Consider the following 22,436-nt stretch of genomic DNA (forward strand, 5'->3'; position numbering starts at 1 on the left):
TAGTTTTCTACAGATATTTTCATCTCTCCCTGCCGTTGGGTGATATTACGATGTAGACTCGGACCCTGTTCTTCAGTGCCTTAAGGATTGCTTTGTTCCCTTTCTCTCTCCAAAGCTGATGATGAGAACTCCTGTGTTTAGGAGATAGGCTTGTAATTTACTTCAGAGAGCTAGAAACCCGATTACTCTCTTAAGTCTCTGAATTTCACAATGAAAGGCCTGATGTAAGTCGTTTCAATCATGTTGACCTTGTTAAAACAAGACACGTACAGGTTCCCAAATTGGCAATTCTCTTGGGTTCCTTATTTGATAATTTTTCATATATTTGTTTTATTTTTCTGGAATTCTTAGAACTTTGGTGTTTAACTTCCTATACTAATTTTGTTGTATTCCTTCCCACCCATTGATTTTTATTTGTTTTCTTTCATACTGAAGGCCTTTTCCAAAACTCAGTGACTCATTATTTTTTATTAATTATATAATACTAATATTTAAAAGGGTTTTTAAGGTTGTCTGCTGGGCATTCAAGAAAATAGCCAATGTGTAATACCTGACAATATTAATTCCCAAATGCCATTATCTGTAGGTCAGAAAAAGAAACTCAATCTTGTTCAGGTGTGGTTGAGCAGAGGGAGTCGGGAGTACATTGATGCTACCCAGTCAGGCAGCTAAAGCTGATGAAGGAAGAAAAGTAGGTGTTGTAAATCCCCACTCCGATGTTCCACAGGTCCTCTGGATTTCAGTTTAGACCACATCTCCTTTATCTTCCGCCTGTTTCTGAGTGACACGACCTCTCTTGTTCTGTGACTGGATAAGAACCCAACAAGCTCCAACAAAAGCAGGGAGACAGGGAGTGAGAAAATTACTGCATTTTCAGTCCTGCCTATCAAGCCTCACAGAACCAGCATCTGGATTAGGAATGAGGCAGCAAAAGGAGCAGTCGGTCATGGTTGCTTTTCAGAGATCTCCTGCCTTTCCTAGAGGACCATAATAAATCTCCCTCTATTTCAGACACAAAAGCCTGTCTATCACAATGCCTTTTAGAAGTTCCCGTGCATGTTAAACACACACACACACACACACACACACACACAATTGTGCTTAAGCCAGGATCATAAAGATTAGTCAATTTACCCAGTCATGTTTCCATTCATTTATTTAATCATCACATAAACATGCAGTGTAAACAAAGTGTAATGTATACTTTTAGATGTGATTTTGGCATCGTCTCAACTTCTTGGCCGATATCCAAGATACATTCAAATATGGACATGGAGGTCAGTTATGACTGAGATATATTCATTTATTGTTTTGCTTTAGTACTGAGGTACAGTGAAAGGTTATGGTTAAATGATGATATTTACCTAACAACACTTACTAATGCCAAGAGCGAATTTACTGATAAATATAAATAGCTTAATCCAGAAATATCACAACTTGCCCAAATAGAAGACTCAACAACCAAGTACAGAGTAATACGACTTTAAAGCACACAGGAAGAGGGAGCGATTTCAAACTTGGCTTACCTCTTGTCTGCAGCCCCTTCCCACATGCCTCACTGGTGCCCATTCTCCCCTGCCTGACAGACTCTGGAACCAAGATACAAGGGCTCCATTTCTGCAGTTTCCACCTGTGACCACAAGAAAGAGCACAACAGAATGTTTACCACGACCCATACGCAGAGGAAGTACTTTCAATACATGACTTAGACATGCAGAAATAGAAAGAGCAAGGCTCAGTTAGCCTGAACTTGAAGCAAATCATGCCCAGTACTGTAAACCTTGCCAATTATCCGTGGCTTTAGGATCATGGACCCAAAAGAAGATCCCAGTTTCCTAAGCCAGTATAATTTATAACTGCATTATAAAAGCTTATCTTTATACCTTGGGTAAACATAGTCCTCACCCTTAATTAAAGGAAAGTTATTCTGTAGTAACTGAGACTATTGGAGAAATCTACAATTGTTCAAAAAAAAAAAAAAAAAACCAGCATACCATGGACTTCCCAACCCCAACAGATACATCTACAGTGTCCCCTCTACACCCAAGTTCAGGAAACATGAAAGAGGAGACCAAGGATTCAAAGAGCCAGAGAATCAGGACATCTGCATTGAGATAATGACTTCTGTATATGATAGGGAAGATGCAACCATAAAATCTCAAAAACATTGTTAGTCTCAAAAAGACCTTCATAATGACAATGTAACTTGGCATCTCACAGTGTCCCAACCTATATGATGAATTACAGGCAGTTAATGGTTGCTAAAAGATAGAATCATTTTTGATTCTCATGACAGGTTGTCAAATCCTAAGTAGTCAACCTTACATATATGTATGTATTAAAACATTGTGTGTGCATGTGTGTATATATATGCATATGCAAACACACACATATACCTATATGCTATGGAGTAATCCTTCTGTGCATTGTAAAGATGGGTTGCTCTCCTTGTTAATAAAGAGTTGAATGACTGATGGCTAGGCAAGATTTTGGGGGCAATGAGAATGCTGGTGATAAGAAGGGAAGAGTCTGAAGAGAAGCCATGAGATACAAAATAAGAAGGATGGGAAGTATGTACATGAGGTAAAAGAGTCTCAGGGAAGCACATACATTAACAAAACTGAGCTAATTTAAATTATAAGAGCTAGCTAAATTTGAGCCTAAGCTATTGGCTGAGCATTTATACTCATTATTAAGTCTCTGTATGGTTATTTGGGGGAGTGGCTGGTGGGACATGGGTGGCTAATGGGATAGAAGTGATCGGCAGTCTAGACAGAAAACTGCCATGCCCTATATATTCTATTTATATACATACATACAGACAGACATATATACATACATATGTATATCATGTGTTGCAATAAATAAATAAAATAAAACCCAACCCTAGCAAGTGCTGAGAATGATAAGAGTTGATTTTTGAGTTCACTCTCCACCCAGGTTCATGATTAAAGTTGTGATTCTACTTTAGGGAATTTGAACATTTCATGTACAAATCTTACCTCATACAAAAAATCATAAAGGAGAAGCTTAAAATATGCTTAAAATTAAATGTACAGAAGACAAGGGAGCAATCCTGTATTACACCAGGACATAGGAGATTCAGAGTTGGAACATTTGAAAGCTTGGAGTGCAAGTTTCTCATCCATTCTCTTGTGGTTTTGTTTTTTTTTTTTTTTTTTTAAATATGGCACTTCTAGGATTCAGACATAACTCTACCATTTCCGTCGGTCATGGAGCAAAGTGTAAACGGCGACTCTAGGGACCAACCTTATCCAAAACCTCATCTTAGGGAAGAGGAATGGATGTTTTCTGATGAGCTATCAGGACTTGCTTTTCTCTGAGGAAATGATCCCTGAAGTCACCTGGCTTCTCTCTGTTTACCTTCCTCAAGTTAATAAAAGTAACTTTAATACAAGTTAATAAAAGTTTTTGGTACACAGAGGATGGATTCTGTTCTTAAAATGATTTCTATACTCAAGAAAACTCAAGGCCACAGTCTACCCATGTCCTTCTTTTTCCAGTTAGTATGCTTTTATGGTCTATTTCAGATGAGCCAAGACCTTTGCTTCGACAGGAGCTGCTTTACCCACAGGCCCTCGTCTCACAAGCCCCTTAAAAAGTGTGACCAAGAAAGAGAAATAGCACTGTTCACCTTTGAGTGGCTTCCTTAATGATAGTGGCTAAAGAACTTGGTTAGAATCAGGAAACAGATAAATAGAAAGCATGCCATGATCCAATAACCAGCAATTAGTTTTTACAGCAATAAATCCACTTTGTTTATGCATAGATTCCTTCAACATGGTCCCATCCACAACAGCTGAGACGGTGACATCCTCCTGTACACCTTTAGAATCATGATGTGTTACTCATGTAGATTCCCTAAGCTAACTTTACTTAGACTTCTCGGACCAGCATGAAGCCAGGGTATTCACTCTAGTTTATCTTGCTGTGTAGATAGAAAGGGAGGAAAGGAGTTTTCAGATGTTTAAGACGATAAACTAGAATTAAGTCAGAGTAAGTGACAGCCTGAGACTGGACCTTTGGCTCTTGGTTGCATGTCTGTCTATTCTGTGTGAAGATTGTGTCTTCATACTGTTTCCTTCTTTAGCATCTAATTTAATATGCTGGATGATGCGAGATAACATAAGTAGGCATTTCAGTTCTGTTCTGATTTAGAAAAAGTGAATATGTGGCCTCAGTGCAGTTAAGAGAATGGACCAAAAGATAGCAATAAAAAAACACCGAAGCTTGTTTTTTGGGATAACTTCATCCAGAATACCAGTGTAGGGGAAGTAAAATCTAACTAGAACCGCAGTGATCAACATTATAAGACCTTGTTCAATGGTCAGACTGTTGTGTTAACTTGGACACAGTTTGAAGTGCCTATCAAGAAATGGGATCTGGATACAGCAGAAGTGATTTCTGGGAAAAGGGCAGGAGATAAATAAAAAAAAAAAAAAAAAAAAAAAAAAAAACAACAGTTCGCACATGGGTTAAATGGGTTAAATTGAAGTGCTATCAAACAGCAAGAACAGAGGAAAATCGAACGGTCCGTCAAGGTTTCTGAGATCTCCACTGATTATAATGGCCCTGGCTCTACTAAAATGTCTGATAATATTTTATTTGGCTAAGTTCTTCACTTGGCTACTTTCCCCAAGAGTGATTTTTCTGGACACAGAAGTTTCAATATTTACCCACACCACAAGAGGGTGATTACTGACAGTGATTCCACAATGGCTCCATGGTTTTGGGGAAGAGCAGACTGGGCCTGATCCCAGTGTTTATCTACATCCTCCCCAAACTGTCCATCAAATCGGAATAATGGACCAAAGCATGGCAGAGCCGTGGGATTGGGCTCCTCAGGGGCACTCTGACTCTGTACCTAAAAAGAGCGCTCTTTGGAAAAGCAATGAAACTGCATGGTTCCCGAATAAATTAGCCCTTAAGCCTCACAGCTTTAAGACATAGTTTCTAAAATTATCAGGATAAAACATTAGATAATTTTGTAAAGTACATTTTTGAGCGAGTTGGTAAAACTAAGTGATTTTTAAACCATGAGCTATTATCATAAATCAGGGACTACATTCAATCTAAGATTATTTAAAAATGATGTTATCACTGAATCTGAAACTTTCAAATTCTGAAAGACTGGAAGGTTAAGCCTTGGAAAAGAAATTTGGATGTGGTTTCATAAACAGTAGTTACCAGTTTCTAAAAGATAGCTGGAGCATAAAAAGTTTAAGAGTTAGCCTTTTCCTCTTATTAAAAGAAGGGGATGTTGTAACAGGTATCACCAAAGATACATTGTATATGTGGATGAAATTTGCCAGGAATAATAAAAATGATATTAAAAACGTATCATCCAGTTATCCAGTTGGTTAATAGACATGCATCTGATTTATTGCTTGAGACACACACACACATATCTTGATAGTCTCGAATTTATGATCCTCCCAAGAACCAGATTATGAGTGCATGCTACCATACTCAGCTTATTTCTTTAATGGCTTATTCAAAATTCTAAGATGAGAACAATAAAATTACTATGGTACCTCACAGTGTGGTAGTTTTTGTATTTATTTGTGTTTTGTTTTCAGGCACATGTTTATGTGTAAACGTGTGTGTCTATAGGTGTATTGGTACACACATGTGTATGTCTATGTGGGTATATGCATCTATGTTTCTCTGTGTGTTTCTGTATTTGTGTGCATATATGTATGTATATATTGTATTGATATGTATATGTGTTTATAAGGTGTTTGTGGGTGTTTATGTATATGTGCCTGGGTATACATGTGTGTGTATATGATTTTGTGTATTTCTCTATACATGTGTATGTGTCTATATGTGTGTCTGTATCTTCATGTGGATGTATCTGTGTTTTCATGTGTACATGTTTAAATGAGTATGTGTTTGTGTATGTTGTATTTGTAAGTCTTCATGTATGTGTATGTGTTTGTGTATATGTATGTGTGTTTTTAAATTTCTATGTGTATATGCCTATAGATGTATGTTTCTGTTTACAGGTTTGTATAGGACTCTGTGTGTTTATATATGTTTGTGTGTGATTGTGTGTATCTGTATGTGTTTGTAACTATGTGGATGCATGTGTGTGTATAGGGATGAGTGTGTTAATATGTGTTTGTGTATGATTGTGTGTATATGTGTCTGTATTTATGTGTAAGGATGTGTAATATATGCTTGTGTGTAGGGGTGTAGGGCTGTATGTGTATGCATAACATGTGTGTGTATTCCAGATAAAAAGCTCGTCCTGTCTCTCTTAGGATCATTATCTAGAAAGCTGATTGCAGAAGAGGTGCCATTCTGGTAGCTCAGTTATAGCCAATCATGCCCCAGCTTCACTCTTCTGTTAATTGGGTATTCATGCTCTTTCTTCTTTCTGAATACATTCTGGTAAAGAGAAGAAGATTACTGAATATTTGAAAGGATAAAATGTTACAACTTCAAAAAATTCACTAAGCAACCATATATGAAAGAAAATATTGTACAATTATGCTCAGGTCTAATGATAATTCAGAAGTCACTAATTACCTATATGTAGGACAAAATGAGACATCTTCACACTCTCTCTCTTCAAATAAGGTGTCTGGGCACTCTTGCCCTCCGTTGGCTGCTTCCTGGATGATAATCCTGTACCGAGACTGTTTGACTGTGGTATTTCCTGAAGGAAATAAGAAATAAATGATAGTCCCTTTAGTTACATCACCACAGATCAAATTCAGGCAGTGACTGGAGGGAAAGCGGGAAAGAGTTAAGCAGATTGGTAAGGACAGCAGAGACAAGAGCAGCGGATGCTGGGAGCTGGTGTTCACTCCCCCTCCTGTGGGAGAGAAGCTCTACATGGAGTACTAAATCCAAATGTTATTCAAATCTGGACACTCTGACGTGCAAGCATTGCTTTCTTTTTTCTTAATGCATTTTAACTTAAACAGCATTTGAAAGAAGATGTATACTGTTTTTATTTGTGTGTGGGTATGAGCATTTTCCTGCATTTATGTCTATGAGCCAAGTGAGTACTGATACGTGGGAAGGGCAGAAAACGCCATCCAACTCTGAATCCAGAGTTGCACAGAGCTGTGAGTTGCTATGTATGTGTGTAGTGATAATCAAGTCCTGGTCTTTTATAAGAGCAGCAAGTGCTCTTAATTGTTGAGCCATCTATCTAGACCCCAATGTATTTTAAGTTAGTGATACCCTACACTTCAAATGGCATGTGAACACCATATTACGCTCTGGGACTCATGCTCCCTTCTTCAGCTCAGAGAGCAGCTGAAGGGCTTGGAGTTCCATTGTGTGGCTCCTCCTTCAGTTTGAAATATCTCCTTACAGGCTGTCTTAGGAGGTAGAAACTCTTCTCTTAAAATTAATAGTGTCTGAATTATTGACGGATACTCAGTCTTCACACTCAATCTGTTTGGGAAAGACAGTACAAATCATCAGGAGCAGAATGTTGTTTATTTCCAAGTTTTGCTGAGAAGAGTTAGTAGGCACCACACCAGACCAACATAGACATGTCAGTGCACTATCATCCTATGTGACAACAATTGTCAATTTATGTTACCGTGTTAGGAATGATTTCAATTACCACATTCAGGATTTACTACTAACACTAGATATGCAACTAAAGTTCTAGTGTTACAGGACTTACAAAGAAACAGGAAGAGAAGGGGCGGATACAGTCCTGGTAGACAAAGACACCTGCAGTGTGAGCAGGATCAGGGGCAGAGATAGCATTTGTTTTTGTTTTTTTTTCTTAAGAAATTTAATCTTTAATCTGTGGACAGCACAGATTTAAAGTGCAAAGGACAAAACCATCTCAGGTCAGGAAGAAGTCTGAGAAAAGACTGAGATGGAAAAGTGCGAGGAATTTACAGAGGAAGCCGCTGGACATTTAGTGAGTATGTGCATCTGGGAGTAGGGAGTTGAGAAAGAGGGGGCAAGCCTAGGAGAGGCACAAAGAATGGAGAAGGAGCATGTGCAGGACATAAGGAAATTAATTGGTAGATATGGGACAGGTAATGGACCTTACCAGGTTAATAAGTTAATTTCTAGAAAGCCAGTAAACTAAATGGAGCAAAACAAAAGAAGAAAAAGAGCGTTTGTGGCAATTATGTGTGCACATGGATTTTAAAAAAAACACCAATACAAGGAAACTTACAGAGCAGAGCAATTGACCCACAACTTCCTGCCTCTGCTTCACTCTTTAGAAGAAAATTTTTATTTATTTATTTATTTTTTTTGGTTTTGGTTTTTCGAGACAGGGTTTCTCTGTAGCTTTTGAGCCTGTACTGGAACTCGCCGTGCAGATCAGGCTGATCTTGAACTCACAAAGATCCATCTGTCTGTGTCTCCCGAGTGCTGGGATTAAAGGCGTGTGCCACTGCCAAGTTTAGAATGAACATTTAATTGTTCTGCTTCCATATTTAAACTGTGGCCACTTCCAAATCATACTTTTGTCATTACTTCTTGATGCCTGACCTTTAAGGTTACATGATGGCCTTCTGCTGCAATTGATGGGAATTTACCTTTCACTTTTCAATTCTTTTTAATTGCTTAGATATTTATATGCCTCTGTTGTTAATTTAGTCACTCCATAACCAATAGTTCTTTCCAGTCTTCGTCCTCACTCTTGGTTTCTATCTCCCCAGTCTCTACTGCTTTGCAGTCCTCTCTACTGCTTTGCAGTCCTCATAACTCGGTGGATTGTCCTCTCAATTGTCCCCACTCTACAACAGTTAGGTCGTGGCTCCACATGGTACGTGCCCACTTTCCTACTTCCACACTCTCTTCTTGCCAGTGGGTTTTGATCTCCTCCCTAAAGACAAACCTTACTTTTTACTTTTGAAAATAATTGGTTATTTTCGAATCTGTGCCTGTCTGTTGTGAGGTCGTCAGAAAGAAAGGGGAGTATAGCATTCGCGCATGTCCTGACCTGGAGCCAGAAGTGGAGATGGATAGGACCCTCGCTGTGTGTTCTCCAGACCCCATGTTGTCCCTGTATAAGCTGCTGTATACATGGGAGGGGCTCAGCATGCTCGGATGCCATTAGTCCCTCTTCTACACTGAATCATTTGTAACGTGACTAATGGAAAGATGGTCACAGATAGGAATAAAAAGGGGACAGGAGGAAGGAGATCAAGTGATTACTCTACTGGATGCCATCCTCTGAGCTGCCTCTCCCCCTCCTATTGTAAGCCACCATCCTCCCAGATCCTTGCTGGCACTTGTCTCTGGCCCCTCCCCTTCCGATTGTAAGCCACCATCCTTGTACACATCCTTACTGGCGCTCGTCTCTGGTTGTTGCCTTATCTGTTAACTGCAACCTCCACTATCAATGTCAAGTCTCCCCAATGTCACTGGCCTGGCTCTAAACCATCTTCCCTTATTGTCGAGTCTCCCCAATGTCACTGGCCAGGCTCTAAACTATCTTCCCTTATTAGTTCATGATATTATAGTCAAAATGCCTCTTCATTAAATTTCCCTCAGTTGCCCATCTGACAGACTTGTTTCTTACTAGGGAATGCCAAGTTCCAAGAAGAGAGGATGCCATCAAACAGAACAAATGATACGATCATCCCTCCCATGCAGCATATGAATGAATATAGAAATAGCGACAAGTAACGAAAACTGCCACAGAAATTATTCTTCAGGATCACAGTATCTTCATTTGGGTGTAGACAGCCTTTGTAAATAATTATGCCTTTAGGAGGAAATCTCTCCACCCACTCCCAATCAATTCCAACTGCATTGTGCTTATTCTGAAAATTATTACTTAGCTAGAATTTACACATGAGTGTGGGTTTGCATGTATGCTATTCTCATATTATCTCAAGAGACTTTAAATAAATAGCAAGAATAATGAGAAGAAATGAGTGATATCACTATAAAACATTAAGAAGGCAATGGTTGAGGAAGCCTGTCCCTTCCCTGGGGATGTATAGACAGTTAATAGCAGTAAATGGTTGCCATAGAATAGTCACTAGTAAGTTCCTCATGCTCCTGTCTATAACATCTTCATGCATGACCCTGTAAACAACCTTAATGAAAGCACTGACTCAGAGTGCAAGGAGGGAGGAAGGGAAGGAGAGAGAGCAAGAGAGGACAAGACGGGGGGGGGGGGGAGAAAACACCCAATGAAAGCTAGATCTATGGTAGAGCTTAATGAATTCCATTCCCACTCCCATACCAAGCATACACGATACACACACACATGCACACGAGTGTGCACACACACATACACACAGTTGCACGCACTCTGCCTTAATTCCAGATCAAATAGTTCAAATGCCATGTATAAGAGTTATACTGAGAGCTATGTCCAGTGGTTATTCAAGAGGAGTTAGAAAAGATGGATTCTATGATAAAAATCATTCATTATCATACAGGTAAAATGTTTATAGAGAGGAAAACAATGTCACGTTATATAAATGAAGGGAATGTACAGGAAGAGGGGCATTGAATTAATAAGGAGTTTGTGGTATAGAAACAATATCGGGATGTGTAGGACATCCATTAAGTTCTGTGTGCATGTGCCTTTCTCCTTGGGTGGTCATAGTGAGCAGGAAGTTCTGAAGGGTGGTGTAGGAGGTCCTTCTGTATTCGTGTTGCTTTCATTGGTTGAATAAAGAAGTTACCTTGGTCTTTTGATAGGGCAGCCTTTAGGGGGGCAGAGTAGACAGAACAAAATGCTGGAAAGAAGGGAAGTGAGGCAGATGCCATGAATCTCCGGCCTGAGACGGATGTAGGTTAGAATCTTGCCAGTAAGCCACAGTCACGTGGTGACATATAGATTATTGGAAATGGGTTGAATCAAGATGTGAGAGTTAGCCAATAAGAGGCCAGAGATAATGGGCCAGGCAGTAATTTAATACAATTTCCATGTGGTTATTTTAGGGGATAAGCTAGTGGGGCAGTGGGACACAGCCTGCTCCTCCTTACTACAGAGTGTTGCCCAACGTGGGGCTCGAACCTACGACCCTGGGATTAAGAGTCCCATACTCTACTGACTGAGCTAGCCGGGTGGCCAGGGCAAGCAGCCTGTCGCTTCTTCTGTTACAGAAGGGTTTTCTATGACTCTGTCATGAACAGCAGATTTGATATAGTGATCCTGTGGCAAAGACAAGGCAGGCAGTGTGCACAGCTAGAACAGTACTAAAACAGATATTATCACACCACTCTATGTTAGAAATCAGTGTCAGGGTGATGAATTTGTATCAGCTCAAGAAAAGCAAGAAAAACAAATGCTTTTGGCAGCCTCCATCTATACTGTGAGGCCAGACAAGACAAAGTAGGCAAACTGAGGATACTTTCATGAAATGGTACTAGACAAAGTCTTCCTTCTCCACTGACTAAACAGAAGGATGACTTATGGGAAATAGGTATGAAAGTAGATATGGTGTCTTTCAGATAGAAGATCCAGGGAGAGTATTTATGCTTATAAAACAAAAGGCTTACAAGAATTGTCCATAAGCTTACTGTCGGATCCACTCTGAGCATTTTGCATACACTGCCTTATTTTATTGTTATAACTCCTGAGATTGTTACTATTACCACTATCATTATTATTATAATTGTTCTCATTTTACAGATAAGAAATGGACAGTGAAAGAAGAAAGCATTTTCTTGAAATCACTTGTATACAATTAGACAGCCTTGCACAGACATTAAGTCTATGATCTTTCCATTAAGACGGAACATTCTAGAGGGAAGATTTCTAAACACAGTTTCCTTTCAAGCAGTCCTTCAGCTGCCCACACATCTGCAAAAGATTTAAACATCAGTAATGTGATTGATAGTTCCCACCTCATTTGGCTCATGAAAAATAACAATAAGTTAAAATGCTCGTTTGCAAACATAAACAATTACTTAAGAATGACTATAGCTAAAAAACAATCCACTTGAATTCAGTTTTTGATTGATGCATATTCTGTCATCACTAGCGCATGAGGGATAATTAAGCTTACATTATTAATTATAGAGGAAAGACATAACATTTAGAAAAGATGATAATTTAAAGATTAAAGAATAATTAAAGAATTATCTTTAACATAGAAAATACGTGAGTGGACTTCAAGTACTAAGGGATATTTATAGAATCAAGGTAGGTACCTATACCACCATTTCCCAGCACAATGGTAACAAAAGTGGATGAAATAAGTATGTAAAAATGACTTGTGAAATTTTGCATCTAGGTAAACTAGAGTACATCACACAGAAAAAAATGCCATGAGTGCTGAGACCCGATGCTAGATAATATTCAGTCAGAGTTTTATAGTAAAGCACAGATACAAAGTTTATAACTGATTGAACGGGCCAGTGCAAGAGATGATCATGCATATCAGAGCAGGGGTGAAGATATGAGACCTGGGGTTGGAGATGAAGCCACATGGAGAGGGGCTCCCAGAGACAAATGGATATACAAAACCAAAGCAAAACAGAATGGTTGGTATTAGCAAAACAGAATATTTATTACAATGCCACCTGCAGTATTCTGGTTTTCCAAATAACACCCCTCTTGTCTCTCAAATGTCCTCACTGTGGATAGACCTCAAGGATGCAGCATGCTTCATGACACTATCCCTCTGCCAGGCACATCGCTTTGAACCCTTCCCTCTCAGCCCACTGAGTTTCACAGAGGAGTGAACCATTCCAAGAGAAAAATATGCTGCGATCTCTCTCCAACCATCTGGAAGCAAAAACATGCTTCCAGTGATATTTTAGGAAGGATTCATATTTCATAATCAGTCATACGTTAATTACCTCCTAGGGCCAGCTATCCCTCTGTTACTCCAGTAGCTACTAGAATTCGGGATTTTCCTTTAACTGCAACTTCCCTGATGTACAACTAGACAAACAAGTTTCTTTGTTCAAGGAGAATGAAAGTCTAAGAGGTTCTTAAAAATGTGAAGTAGTAGATGTGCTAGTGATAAAAGTTATCCACACAGTACCTCCCTCTTCATCTTGGCACCATGTATACAGAGAAGGTGCGTCAAGCACCCACAGCCTTGAAGATCTTCAGGGAGCCAAAGACCTTGTCTAGACCTGGGTGAATTTAACAAGATTGCCAAACTTTGCTGCCAAACTTTCTAGGAATGTTGGGAAAGGGCTCTAGCACATCCATCCATTTCTCACACTTGAAAATGTTGCCTGGAAAAAATATGTATTCTATACTCTTAAATTTTCATAATCATCCTTCACTTTGCAACAGAAATTCAAACTCAATGGAACTGGCAAAAGACAAAATCTCTGGACTGTGGTGTTTAATCCCAGCTCATTTTACTGAGTTGTTATATGACCTTGGGCAATGCACTTAACATCTCAGAGTTTCAATTTTCTTATTTGTCCTGTGTGGGTAATACGGCCTGGCTAATTCACAGGACAGCAGTTAGGAATGCCTGATTAAATGGGATTTAAAGCTTCTTGCAACCTTGAAAGAAAAACCAACAGGTGAACTTAAAATGCCTTCTGTGTAAGCCTTTCACATATACTTCAGAGGGAGCAATTCATCCTCATATTTGCGTAATCTATTCAGAATAAGAGTCAAGACAAATAAACATGTTTTGTCTTTGGTGTCATACACTTGTTAAAGCCTAGACAATAATTTTAAATTTCGAGAGGTTTTCTCCATTTTCTTCTACTTTGTATATCTGACCACAGCTGCTTTAAAATAAAATCACTCCTCTTTTATACAATACATTCTGACCACAGCTAGCCCTCCCTCCACCCTTCCCAGTCTCCCCTCATCTCCTCTCTCCCCCAGACCCACTCCTCCACTGTTTCCCTTTAGACAAAAGCAGGCCTCCTAGGGCTATCACATGAACAAGGCAAAACAAGAGTAGGCACACTCCCTCAAATCAAGGCTGGGCAAGGCAACCCAGTAGGAGGAAAAGGGTCCCAAGGCAGGTGAAGGAGTCAGAGACACCCCCACTTTTACAGTTAGGAGTCCCACAAAACAATACCACTGCTACTAAAACATCTACAGTTGAAGGGTGCATCTTATGCAGCAGGGGCATCCTCAAGCCTCCTAGGCCTGATCTCAAGGTCTACTTGATTCATATAGTCATCAAGCTTGGCTGTGTCTCAGATGCCTTCCAAATCCCCATTTCTTCCAGCCCAAAGACTTAAATCAGAACGTCTGTTTGTATGGGGTCTCAAAATTGTTGTGTTGACAACAAGAAAAGTTTTCAGGCTTAGAGAACACTTGATTTTGCACGATTACAGCCAAGTCCTTTATTCACCCAACATGTAAACAGGAGAAAACAAACATGCAGAATGCTTAAACAAGCCACAGGGGGAAAGGCATTGAGTAAATCATCACTGCTTTTTAACACATCTAAAACTGCAACCTGCCCTCCAGCCAAGTACATTGTAATGGGTGTAATTAGACGTGTGTACTATAAACAAGGGGGTTAACAATCCCATTTATACTGATGAGCTTCACTTGTCTTTCCTTCTTGCCGATGTGTGCTGCTATGACAGGGATTTATCCATCCCCTGGCCCCATCTTGACCTCTTTTCATTTCAGATGATGAGGTAATGAGTGGATGGCTGCTGCAGGGTTCCTAATGTGCTGTACTCCATCAGCATTAAGACCCAAGCACCACGTCGTGTGCATACAAACAGGTTCTGTGGGCACAGATGCCCTCTGCAACGGAGCTCAAGACGCCGTCCACCATCAGCCAGGAATACTGGAATACATATTAGGAAAACTCTCTCCAATAATTCGCTCTGCCCTGTTCTATTAATGCTTTATACCCTGGAGGGCAAAAAGGGATGTTATTTATATGTAAGGCTGTATTAAAGGCTGGAGGACAGATGGTATCCAGGTGATGCTTCTGGGTCACAGAAGAAGAACAATGTAACTCAAAGAAGCACAGGAAGCTGGAAGCGCTACATCACCTGGTTCTTTGTCGTCACACATTTTCCTCACAGGAGGATGAACTGGGTTGCTTGATCATCTGTTGTGATGAAGTTTGCTGTGTTCAAAATCTATCATCAGCCGTCATGGCTCAGCTCCTTAAATCCTGATTTCTCAAAGCCCCTTCCAGGATGTGTGTATTGGATACAAATTGGTTTACTGAGAGCAAACTGCCAGGGATAAAACAGACCTTAAACGTCAGGCCAGTTTCTGTTTGAGGGATAGTAGTAGGGCTGGTAAAGGAAATAACTCTGAAATCAAAGTATTGAAGTTCTCATTTTCCACCATAGATTTTATGAAAAGGTAAACAAAGATTCTTGACACATTCATGCAAATGGTTATCTTTACTGGTTCTTGGAAATTTTTGGTTATTTTTGAAGCCACTACATAAAGTGCTGCTGTTTGAAATTCCTGGGTTTTTTATTAGTTGATTTGTTTGTTTGTTTTTTGTGCTCTATTTTTAGCTCAGACTTTCCATCTTAATATAACTTCTTAAAATTAGAGTTTGGAATCCAAGGTTGGTGGACTTTGGGAAATGATCTTTCGTGCCTCTGTGGGAAGGAATACCTCATTGGTGAGCCTCTGATGCATAACTGGGCACAGGCTGAACTTCTGTCATGTGAAAATCTGAAATGTGTCAAGTCTGAAAGTTTGTGAGCACCGATGTGATGTCCCAAGTGGGGATTCACACCCCATGCACCTTGCCTTGTGAACACACTCTCTAAGGACACCATTGAAAAGGGTTTTTAAGTTGTGTGTATACAATGTATATAGATAAAAATGAACACCCTTTCTGTCTGCTCAGCTCCCAGCTTGAGATTTATCCTATGATTCCGCAAATGTTCCCAAGTGAAAGGAAATCTTCTCAACCAGAACTGCTGCTTCTGCTCAGCATTTCGGAGGAGGAGGACTCAACCCGTGATGTGAGATGAAGTCATTAGTCCAGGGTCTAGTCTCTAGTGAGCAAACATGGCAAGCTGGTGGACAAGTCCACATGTGTTCTACTTAGTTCCTGCCTCTCCATTCAATTAATCCTGATGCTTCCCTAGGGACAGGGCAGAGAATCACCTCTTTCAAAGATTTTCCCATCCACCTGCTCAGGAAGCCCCTTCTCATGCTCCATGTTTCATTAAAACTCCATTCTCATCCTTGACTTTTTGCTGAAGAATGGGACTCTTGTAGCCTTGTTGTTGCTCTTGAAATCCAGTAAGCAACCAAACGAAGTGTTGTTTAATAAAAGAATAGAATGAGTGAAACCTGTAAATGCACACACAGCTGCCCACAACACATTTTTTATTGGAAAATGGAGACATTAATTTCTAATAACATATTTTTTGAAAATTCTTCTGAAATGATCAAACTACAACTCAGGAGCCATTTGTTTTTAATGAATTTAAAACCTGTATCACTTTAATTTTATAAGTTATATAGCTTATCAAAAGAACCCACTGATGACCACCAGCACCAGTAATTATCATGGGTGACTTTTTATCATCTCTGACTCAGATCAGTCATATACACTGAAATTAGATTTTTTTTAATTCAGTGATTATAATATTTCCATACTAATGCTTCGGGGCAGATTGATAGAAGGGCTCTCCTTAAAACCAGCCACAGTTACACTACTGAGGATACAGTGGTAACACAGTATACATCATAATATCAATATCTTAAACCCTAATGAAGACCCATCTTTCTCTGTGTTATCTTGGTTGACATGCTCCTTTGGTTATACTCTCATTCCTGTTTTGTTCCCCTTGAGATTATGGTTGAAATTTTTTTAAACAATGTTTTGTAAGTGACTGTTTATAAAAGCAAGACAGTGAGAAAACATTTCTGTACACAAGCCCTCAGGAAAACGTCTCTGTGGGAGTGTGGTGAGCCCTACACTCAACAGGTATGCTAAATTAGGAAAAAGGAGGTAGAGCCTGTGGCTAGAGCATGGGGCAGGGTTTAGTCAGACTCTGTTCCTCACCACACATAGCACACAGAAGACTGAAGACACTTTGTCTGTGGACCAGAAAAAAAAAAAAAAAAAAAAAAAAAAAAAACGCATGTCCAAAAGATAGAAAGAGTGAAGGCATTCTTCCGTCTTGACTTTGGCTCTAGGAAGAAGAAGAACAAAGGAGACCCCACTAGATCCTTCCAGCCTGCTGTCTCCATAAATGTATTCTGGAGTTACAATTCATACCACTCTGTTTAAGGGACCAAAACTGTATAGGTATTCTGGAGTGTTCTAGAAGAAAGGTGAAATCCTTTAAGCAACTAAACACTGTGCAATTAAACAATTAGAAAAGTAGAGGGCTCTAGGGATGAAGGAAGGGAGGGAGGGGAATGAGAAGTTATTTTGTTTGTGTGTGTGCATGTGCACACTGGAAGAAGGCTATAATTCTAAACTTCAGTAGGAAAAAAGGGATGTTGGAAGAACTTCGTTGAGGTGAGGATCATACATATGGAACTTATAGGAAAAGAAAACTCGGAGAAGAAGCTAGAGTAACTGGAAAGGCCCTGAGTCATATTGTAGCCACAGTAGGAGGAACATGAAGGGTGACATTGTGAGGGAAGTCAGGGAAGGAGAGGGGTGGACGTCTGTGCAACTACCTGGGTAAACAAAGAGGGTTGCTGACCAAAGCCACATATAGAAATTAATTGAAGGACTGAATATGAAAATTTCAAAGAAAATGGCAAAGTAATGCTTTTTCATGTTTTATAGTGATGAAAAGTCTTAAAATGCATAGATTAAAAATAATTTTAATTACATTACAATAAAAACAATTCTGTTCACTGCTCCCATTGTTTTACCCTGAATCAACAATATGATTTTATGTAACTCAGAAGGTTGAGTGTCCTATGGTTTTTGTTTATTTGTTTGTTGTTTGCTTTTTCTGTGCTAAATCACCGATTAAACTAACCTGGGGAGGAAAGGGATTTTAGTTGCCTTAGCTTACAGGTTGCAGTCGACCATGGAAGAAACCCAAGGTAGGAATGCACACCAGGACCTTTAGGTGGTTCCAGTGGGTGACTCCAGCTCCCTGACTGGCTTCTCTGACATGCTCAGCCAGCTTTCTTACACAGCCCAGGGACCCTGCATGGGGATGTCACTGCCCACAGTTGGCAGAGTCTTCCTACACCAACTATCAATTAAGAAAATGCCTTATAGACAGAGCCAGTCTGGTCGGGGCAGTTCCTCATTTGAAGTTCTCTTTCCCACGTGACTCAGGATGATATCAAGCTGATATCTGAAGCTAACTTTAATAGTCAGGATAGAAAATAGAAGCTTTAAACCAGAAAGTAAGTCAATCCCCATGCCATTCATTTACAAGATTCTTTGTAGTGAATCTACCCACGGTAAGTTGGACAGGGAGCTAGTCTTGTTAATTCAATTTTGTTGGGAAGAAGTTTCAGGTTTTGTATATGGGCAAGGTACAGGTAAATGGTACAGAGGGTTTGGAGCCAGGAAGCCTGGATCATCTTGTGTGCTGGGAAAGGCTCCACCTTTCTGCCAGTCAGCGAGTGAACATTTGTCAGGTCATGTTTCTGTGGTCCTTGTTTGTTCTCAGGTCAATAACAAAACACATATTATTATATTAGTCATCGGGTACAGCAACTCTTTGAAGGAATGAAAACTCAAAACCTGTTCCCGGTGGTTCCCAGACAGTAGAGAGAGCCAGTAAGGACTGTGTACAGCATCCTAGGCATGTGAGCTGTTCAGAGTATAACTGAATTAATGCTGAGGGGCTCCCTCTTAAAATTCCAGTAATTTTTGAACAATAGATTCTACACTTTCATTTGCATGGGCCATCACAAACCATTCACAGTTCCTAATATGTTCTGCTGGGATATTTCATGGGCATCCACAGCTATCTTTCTTGTTGGAAACAGACACTCGTGGAAGGGAGGAAAGGTTTCTTCCCCAGACTTCGGATACTTCCTCACTCCTTTCTCTCTCAGCACTAAGATAGCTCAAACAGACAAGTGCTTGCCTGATCACTAACAGTACAGACCTACAGGACGGACGAAAGGCTCCAGGTCATGAAGACATGCTATTAAACAGTGCTGTGTTATGCTCACCGGGTCCCGAGGACACACCGTTAATCAACGCTGAATGTGCTCAGTTGCTTACTGTGCTGAGTCACATATTCTCCTCAAGGAAACGAATGCTCCTCATTTCTTGCCCTCCTAATCGAGGGGCTGTCTAATTTTCCCCACTAACTTCCAATACTGTCTCACCTCACTACTTTCTATACCAGGTGTGATTTTTATCACACCTATTCTTAAAATTAAACTGTTCCATAAGAATTCAAGATAAGGTTGAGATTTCTCAGATTGGCCTAGATCTTTTTCTCCTGTATATCTAACCATTTCTCTTAGCAGTCTTTCATATGTGCTATGTTTTCTGGGTTCTAAGCTGTCTACCATTGCTTCAGCTATGCCACCCTTTGGCAAGACCTGCTGCTATACACACACACAAAACCTGCCACCTCATGTCTCTAAACCTAGTGCCTGCCAGCTCAATGGCTTGATGTACCAAAGCTCAATTTCTCTGGTGAATCCTCCTCAGGTTCAGAACTATGGTAAGATACCTCTGTCTGCATACAGGCATATGCTTATTGTAGGTACAAAGGAACAGGCATTTAAATCCCCCAATTTTTAACTTAAAAATCCATTGATTTAAGAGCCCTCATAGTTACTATTCACTTTAATGTAAATAGCGATTATCATAAAATTTTTATAAGTTCTACATAAGGATTTCCTGAATTAGTGATGCATGACTGTGGTCTTATTCTCCCAATAAAGATTCAGGCACTGAGCCGGGCGGTGGTGGCGCACGCCTTTAATCCCAGCACTCGGGAGGCAGAGGCAGGCGGATCTCTGTGAGTTCGAGACCAGCCTGGTCTACAAGAGCTAGTTCCAGGACAGGCTCCAAAGCCACAGAGAAACCCTGTCTCGAAAAACCAAAAAAAAAAAAAAAAAAAAAAAAAAAAAAAGATTCAGGCACTGGATTTGGCAACCACTACTCAGAATACTGCTCTCAAGAATAGCACAAGAGCTCGTGTTCAGGCCAGAACGGCCGGTGCTAAAAGAAAGCTTATAAGGTGCTCACTGCTCCCAGCCCTGCCTTGCACCCTAGTCCAGCAGTACAGCACACTGCTGAGTGTTGATGGTTTCCCCTCCAGGTCACACAGCTGACAGGGAGGTCCGGTTCAGTGCCCCTTCCTGCAGCGTGGACGTTTATGGAGCCACATGTCACTAGTCCAGGAAAAGACCAGAATTCAAGACCGGAAGTACGTATTCTATTGAATGAAAACAGTTTTGTACAACTGTAAAAGAAATAAAACAGTTCCCATAAGTCAAGAGTTGTCTGGCGGTCAAGAAAAAGAGAAAGAAGAGCAGATGCTAAGTCAGATGGTCAGAGTCTCACGGAGGTGATAAGCTTGGAATGGAGCAAAGTCAAAGCCTGGATGGCAAAGCACCAGTGCACATGGCTGGAGAAAGAGTGGCGTGCTCACATCTGAAATCGATAGGAGGAACACGGTCAGAAAGGATGGGGGCTGGGAGGAAAACAGCTTGCAAGAACCTGATTCTGTGGGTTCATAAGTGGCAGGGCATAGGGGACTTCTAAAAGTGATCACTTCCACACAGAGGGAAAACCACAAGCTTCGCCTTGCCGGTCACAACATTTCCCAACCTCTCTCCTTTGGGGAGTCTGTGCAGTGCCAATACCATGACTTTGGGAGGGAGACTCAGACACACACGGCTGATTTCCTGCTTTCCCTTCTCTGGGGGATCCATCTGCTCAAAGGACACACATCTTCCGACCTGCTCATAGAAGTGCTCCTTCCGGGGACGACTCCGCTGGCCACTGTGTGCTATGACAGTAGATGCAGAATTGTGAACCTGCTGTTTCTCAGTGGGTGCTTTGACTAATTCGCAATTATTTGGGATTTGAAATGGAAAGAAAAGAGGAGTTTAGAAAAGGCAGGACTCTTCACAGTCCGAAATGAATCATGACCACGTCAGCCTAATTCCTAATCTGTGAAAGTCAATTCAATACGTAATTACTCAACTGCCTTGTTTTTCTACTAAAAAGCTATTTTTCTCTCTTTAACACACATAGGTGAACGCAAACTTCTAAATGTCTTCCTTTAATAACTCATAATTCTTAAGGCTTGAGCTTGAATATTCATGAAGTCTACACTTAGAAGAAACTGATTATAGAGGACCTGGCGGGAGTTATTCCAGGTACGGCTCACCTAGCCTCTTCACATGGGATAAGAAGCGTCTTCGAGGTACATGCTCTCACAAATATCACATGTTGCATGTATGTTACAAATAAGCCCCGTGGCTCTTATAGACTAACTGAAAGCAGTCAAACAGTAACAACACCAGGAGATTCCCGCAATTCTGCTAGAGTTTAAGAAGTTCAAGTGCTTTCTTCTATATGGGAACAAATCAGAGGCATGCTCCAGACAGGCTGTAACTGGGTGCCAGGATGGATACAGTCAAATGCCAGAACAGTTCACCAGAAGCTATCGTGTGAGGTGCCTGGACAGCCACTGGAAGTTAGCATTAAGTGCACGCCCAACAGAACTTGTAGTCATGTGTGTTGCTGTCAGTTATAGGCTTATTATTCATCAAAGTAAAGTCATAACAGTTTATATAGCAGCAAATTAAATTTAACTTGGAAAGGTTAAATGACAATTATCCTATCACTCCCGGCATACTTCTTTGGGGATATTTATTTCTTATCACTGAAAACCTGCCATTTGAATAGCCCAACTAATTCATCTTTATGTAGCAACTTCTGTTGGAAGCAACATGAAGATTATTGGCAGGAATATTTAGTACTGATTTTTTTCTTAGGGAACATTTTCAAGTTGTTGGTCTCAAAATATGAACACTTTAATTACATTTTAGTATGAATTTAATCCTATTGATTTATTATCTTATATAAATTATTTGTCTTATAAAATCTGAAATTTGAAATTGGCATATCAAGGTCACAACATTTAACTCTACCTCTAACTCTGGGCTTTCTTGGGCAATACCAATGGTAACAGCTTATAAACTCCCTGCTGTGCTAGCTGACTCAGTGAGTCAAACTCTCTGGAAGCTACACTCTAATTTAGAATCAGATTAAAATGGGACCAAAGCCAAGGAAGTAGAAAATAATTATTTTATTCTTTTCAATTGCAAAAATATTTAATAAATGTAGTATTCTAGTGAACTCAAAACTAATTTATTCTATTTGCTCATTGGAAGTACATTGAAAGTCTAAAAATACAATCCTAATTAACATGAGTTTCTTGGTGTCTGAAAAGCAACTATTTCTAAATATAAATAAGGATCACATTGTATTATCCACAGAGAATTATGCAGGTATGGAAATGAAACCAACTCAAAGTAAAAGCATTTTGAAAGGATAAAGAAAATTCACATGGAAAAAAAAGGCACATTTTTGAGACCTTTGCTAATAACAAACCGTTCTGAATAT

The 22,436-nt window shown here is 40.0% G+C and overlaps 1 protein-coding gene across 1 annotated transcript in view; it reads right to left on the minus strand.

The window, feature by feature from the left end:
- Positions 1–22,436, minus strand: part of Thsd7b (thrombospondin type 1 domain containing 7B) — an 871,002-nt gene that overhangs the window by 348,684 nt on the left and 499,882 nt on the right. The window contains exons 11-12 of the mRNA XM_057770607.1: positions 6,556–6,685; positions 1,527–1,630 (exon numbers count right to left, since the gene is read on the minus strand). Coding sequence (XP_057626590.1) covers positions 1,527–1,630; positions 6,556–6,685 — 234 coding nt within the window. The remainder of the gene's footprint in view (positions 1–1,526; positions 1,631–6,555; positions 6,686–22,436) is intronic.

Source organism: Chionomys nivalis, chromosome 5 (assembly GCF_950005125.1).
Source record: "Chionomys nivalis chromosome 5, mChiNiv1.1, whole genome shotgun sequence".
In the NCBI taxonomy this organism is placed as follows: domain Eukaryota; kingdom Metazoa; phylum Chordata; class Mammalia; order Rodentia; family Cricetidae; genus Chionomys; species Chionomys nivalis.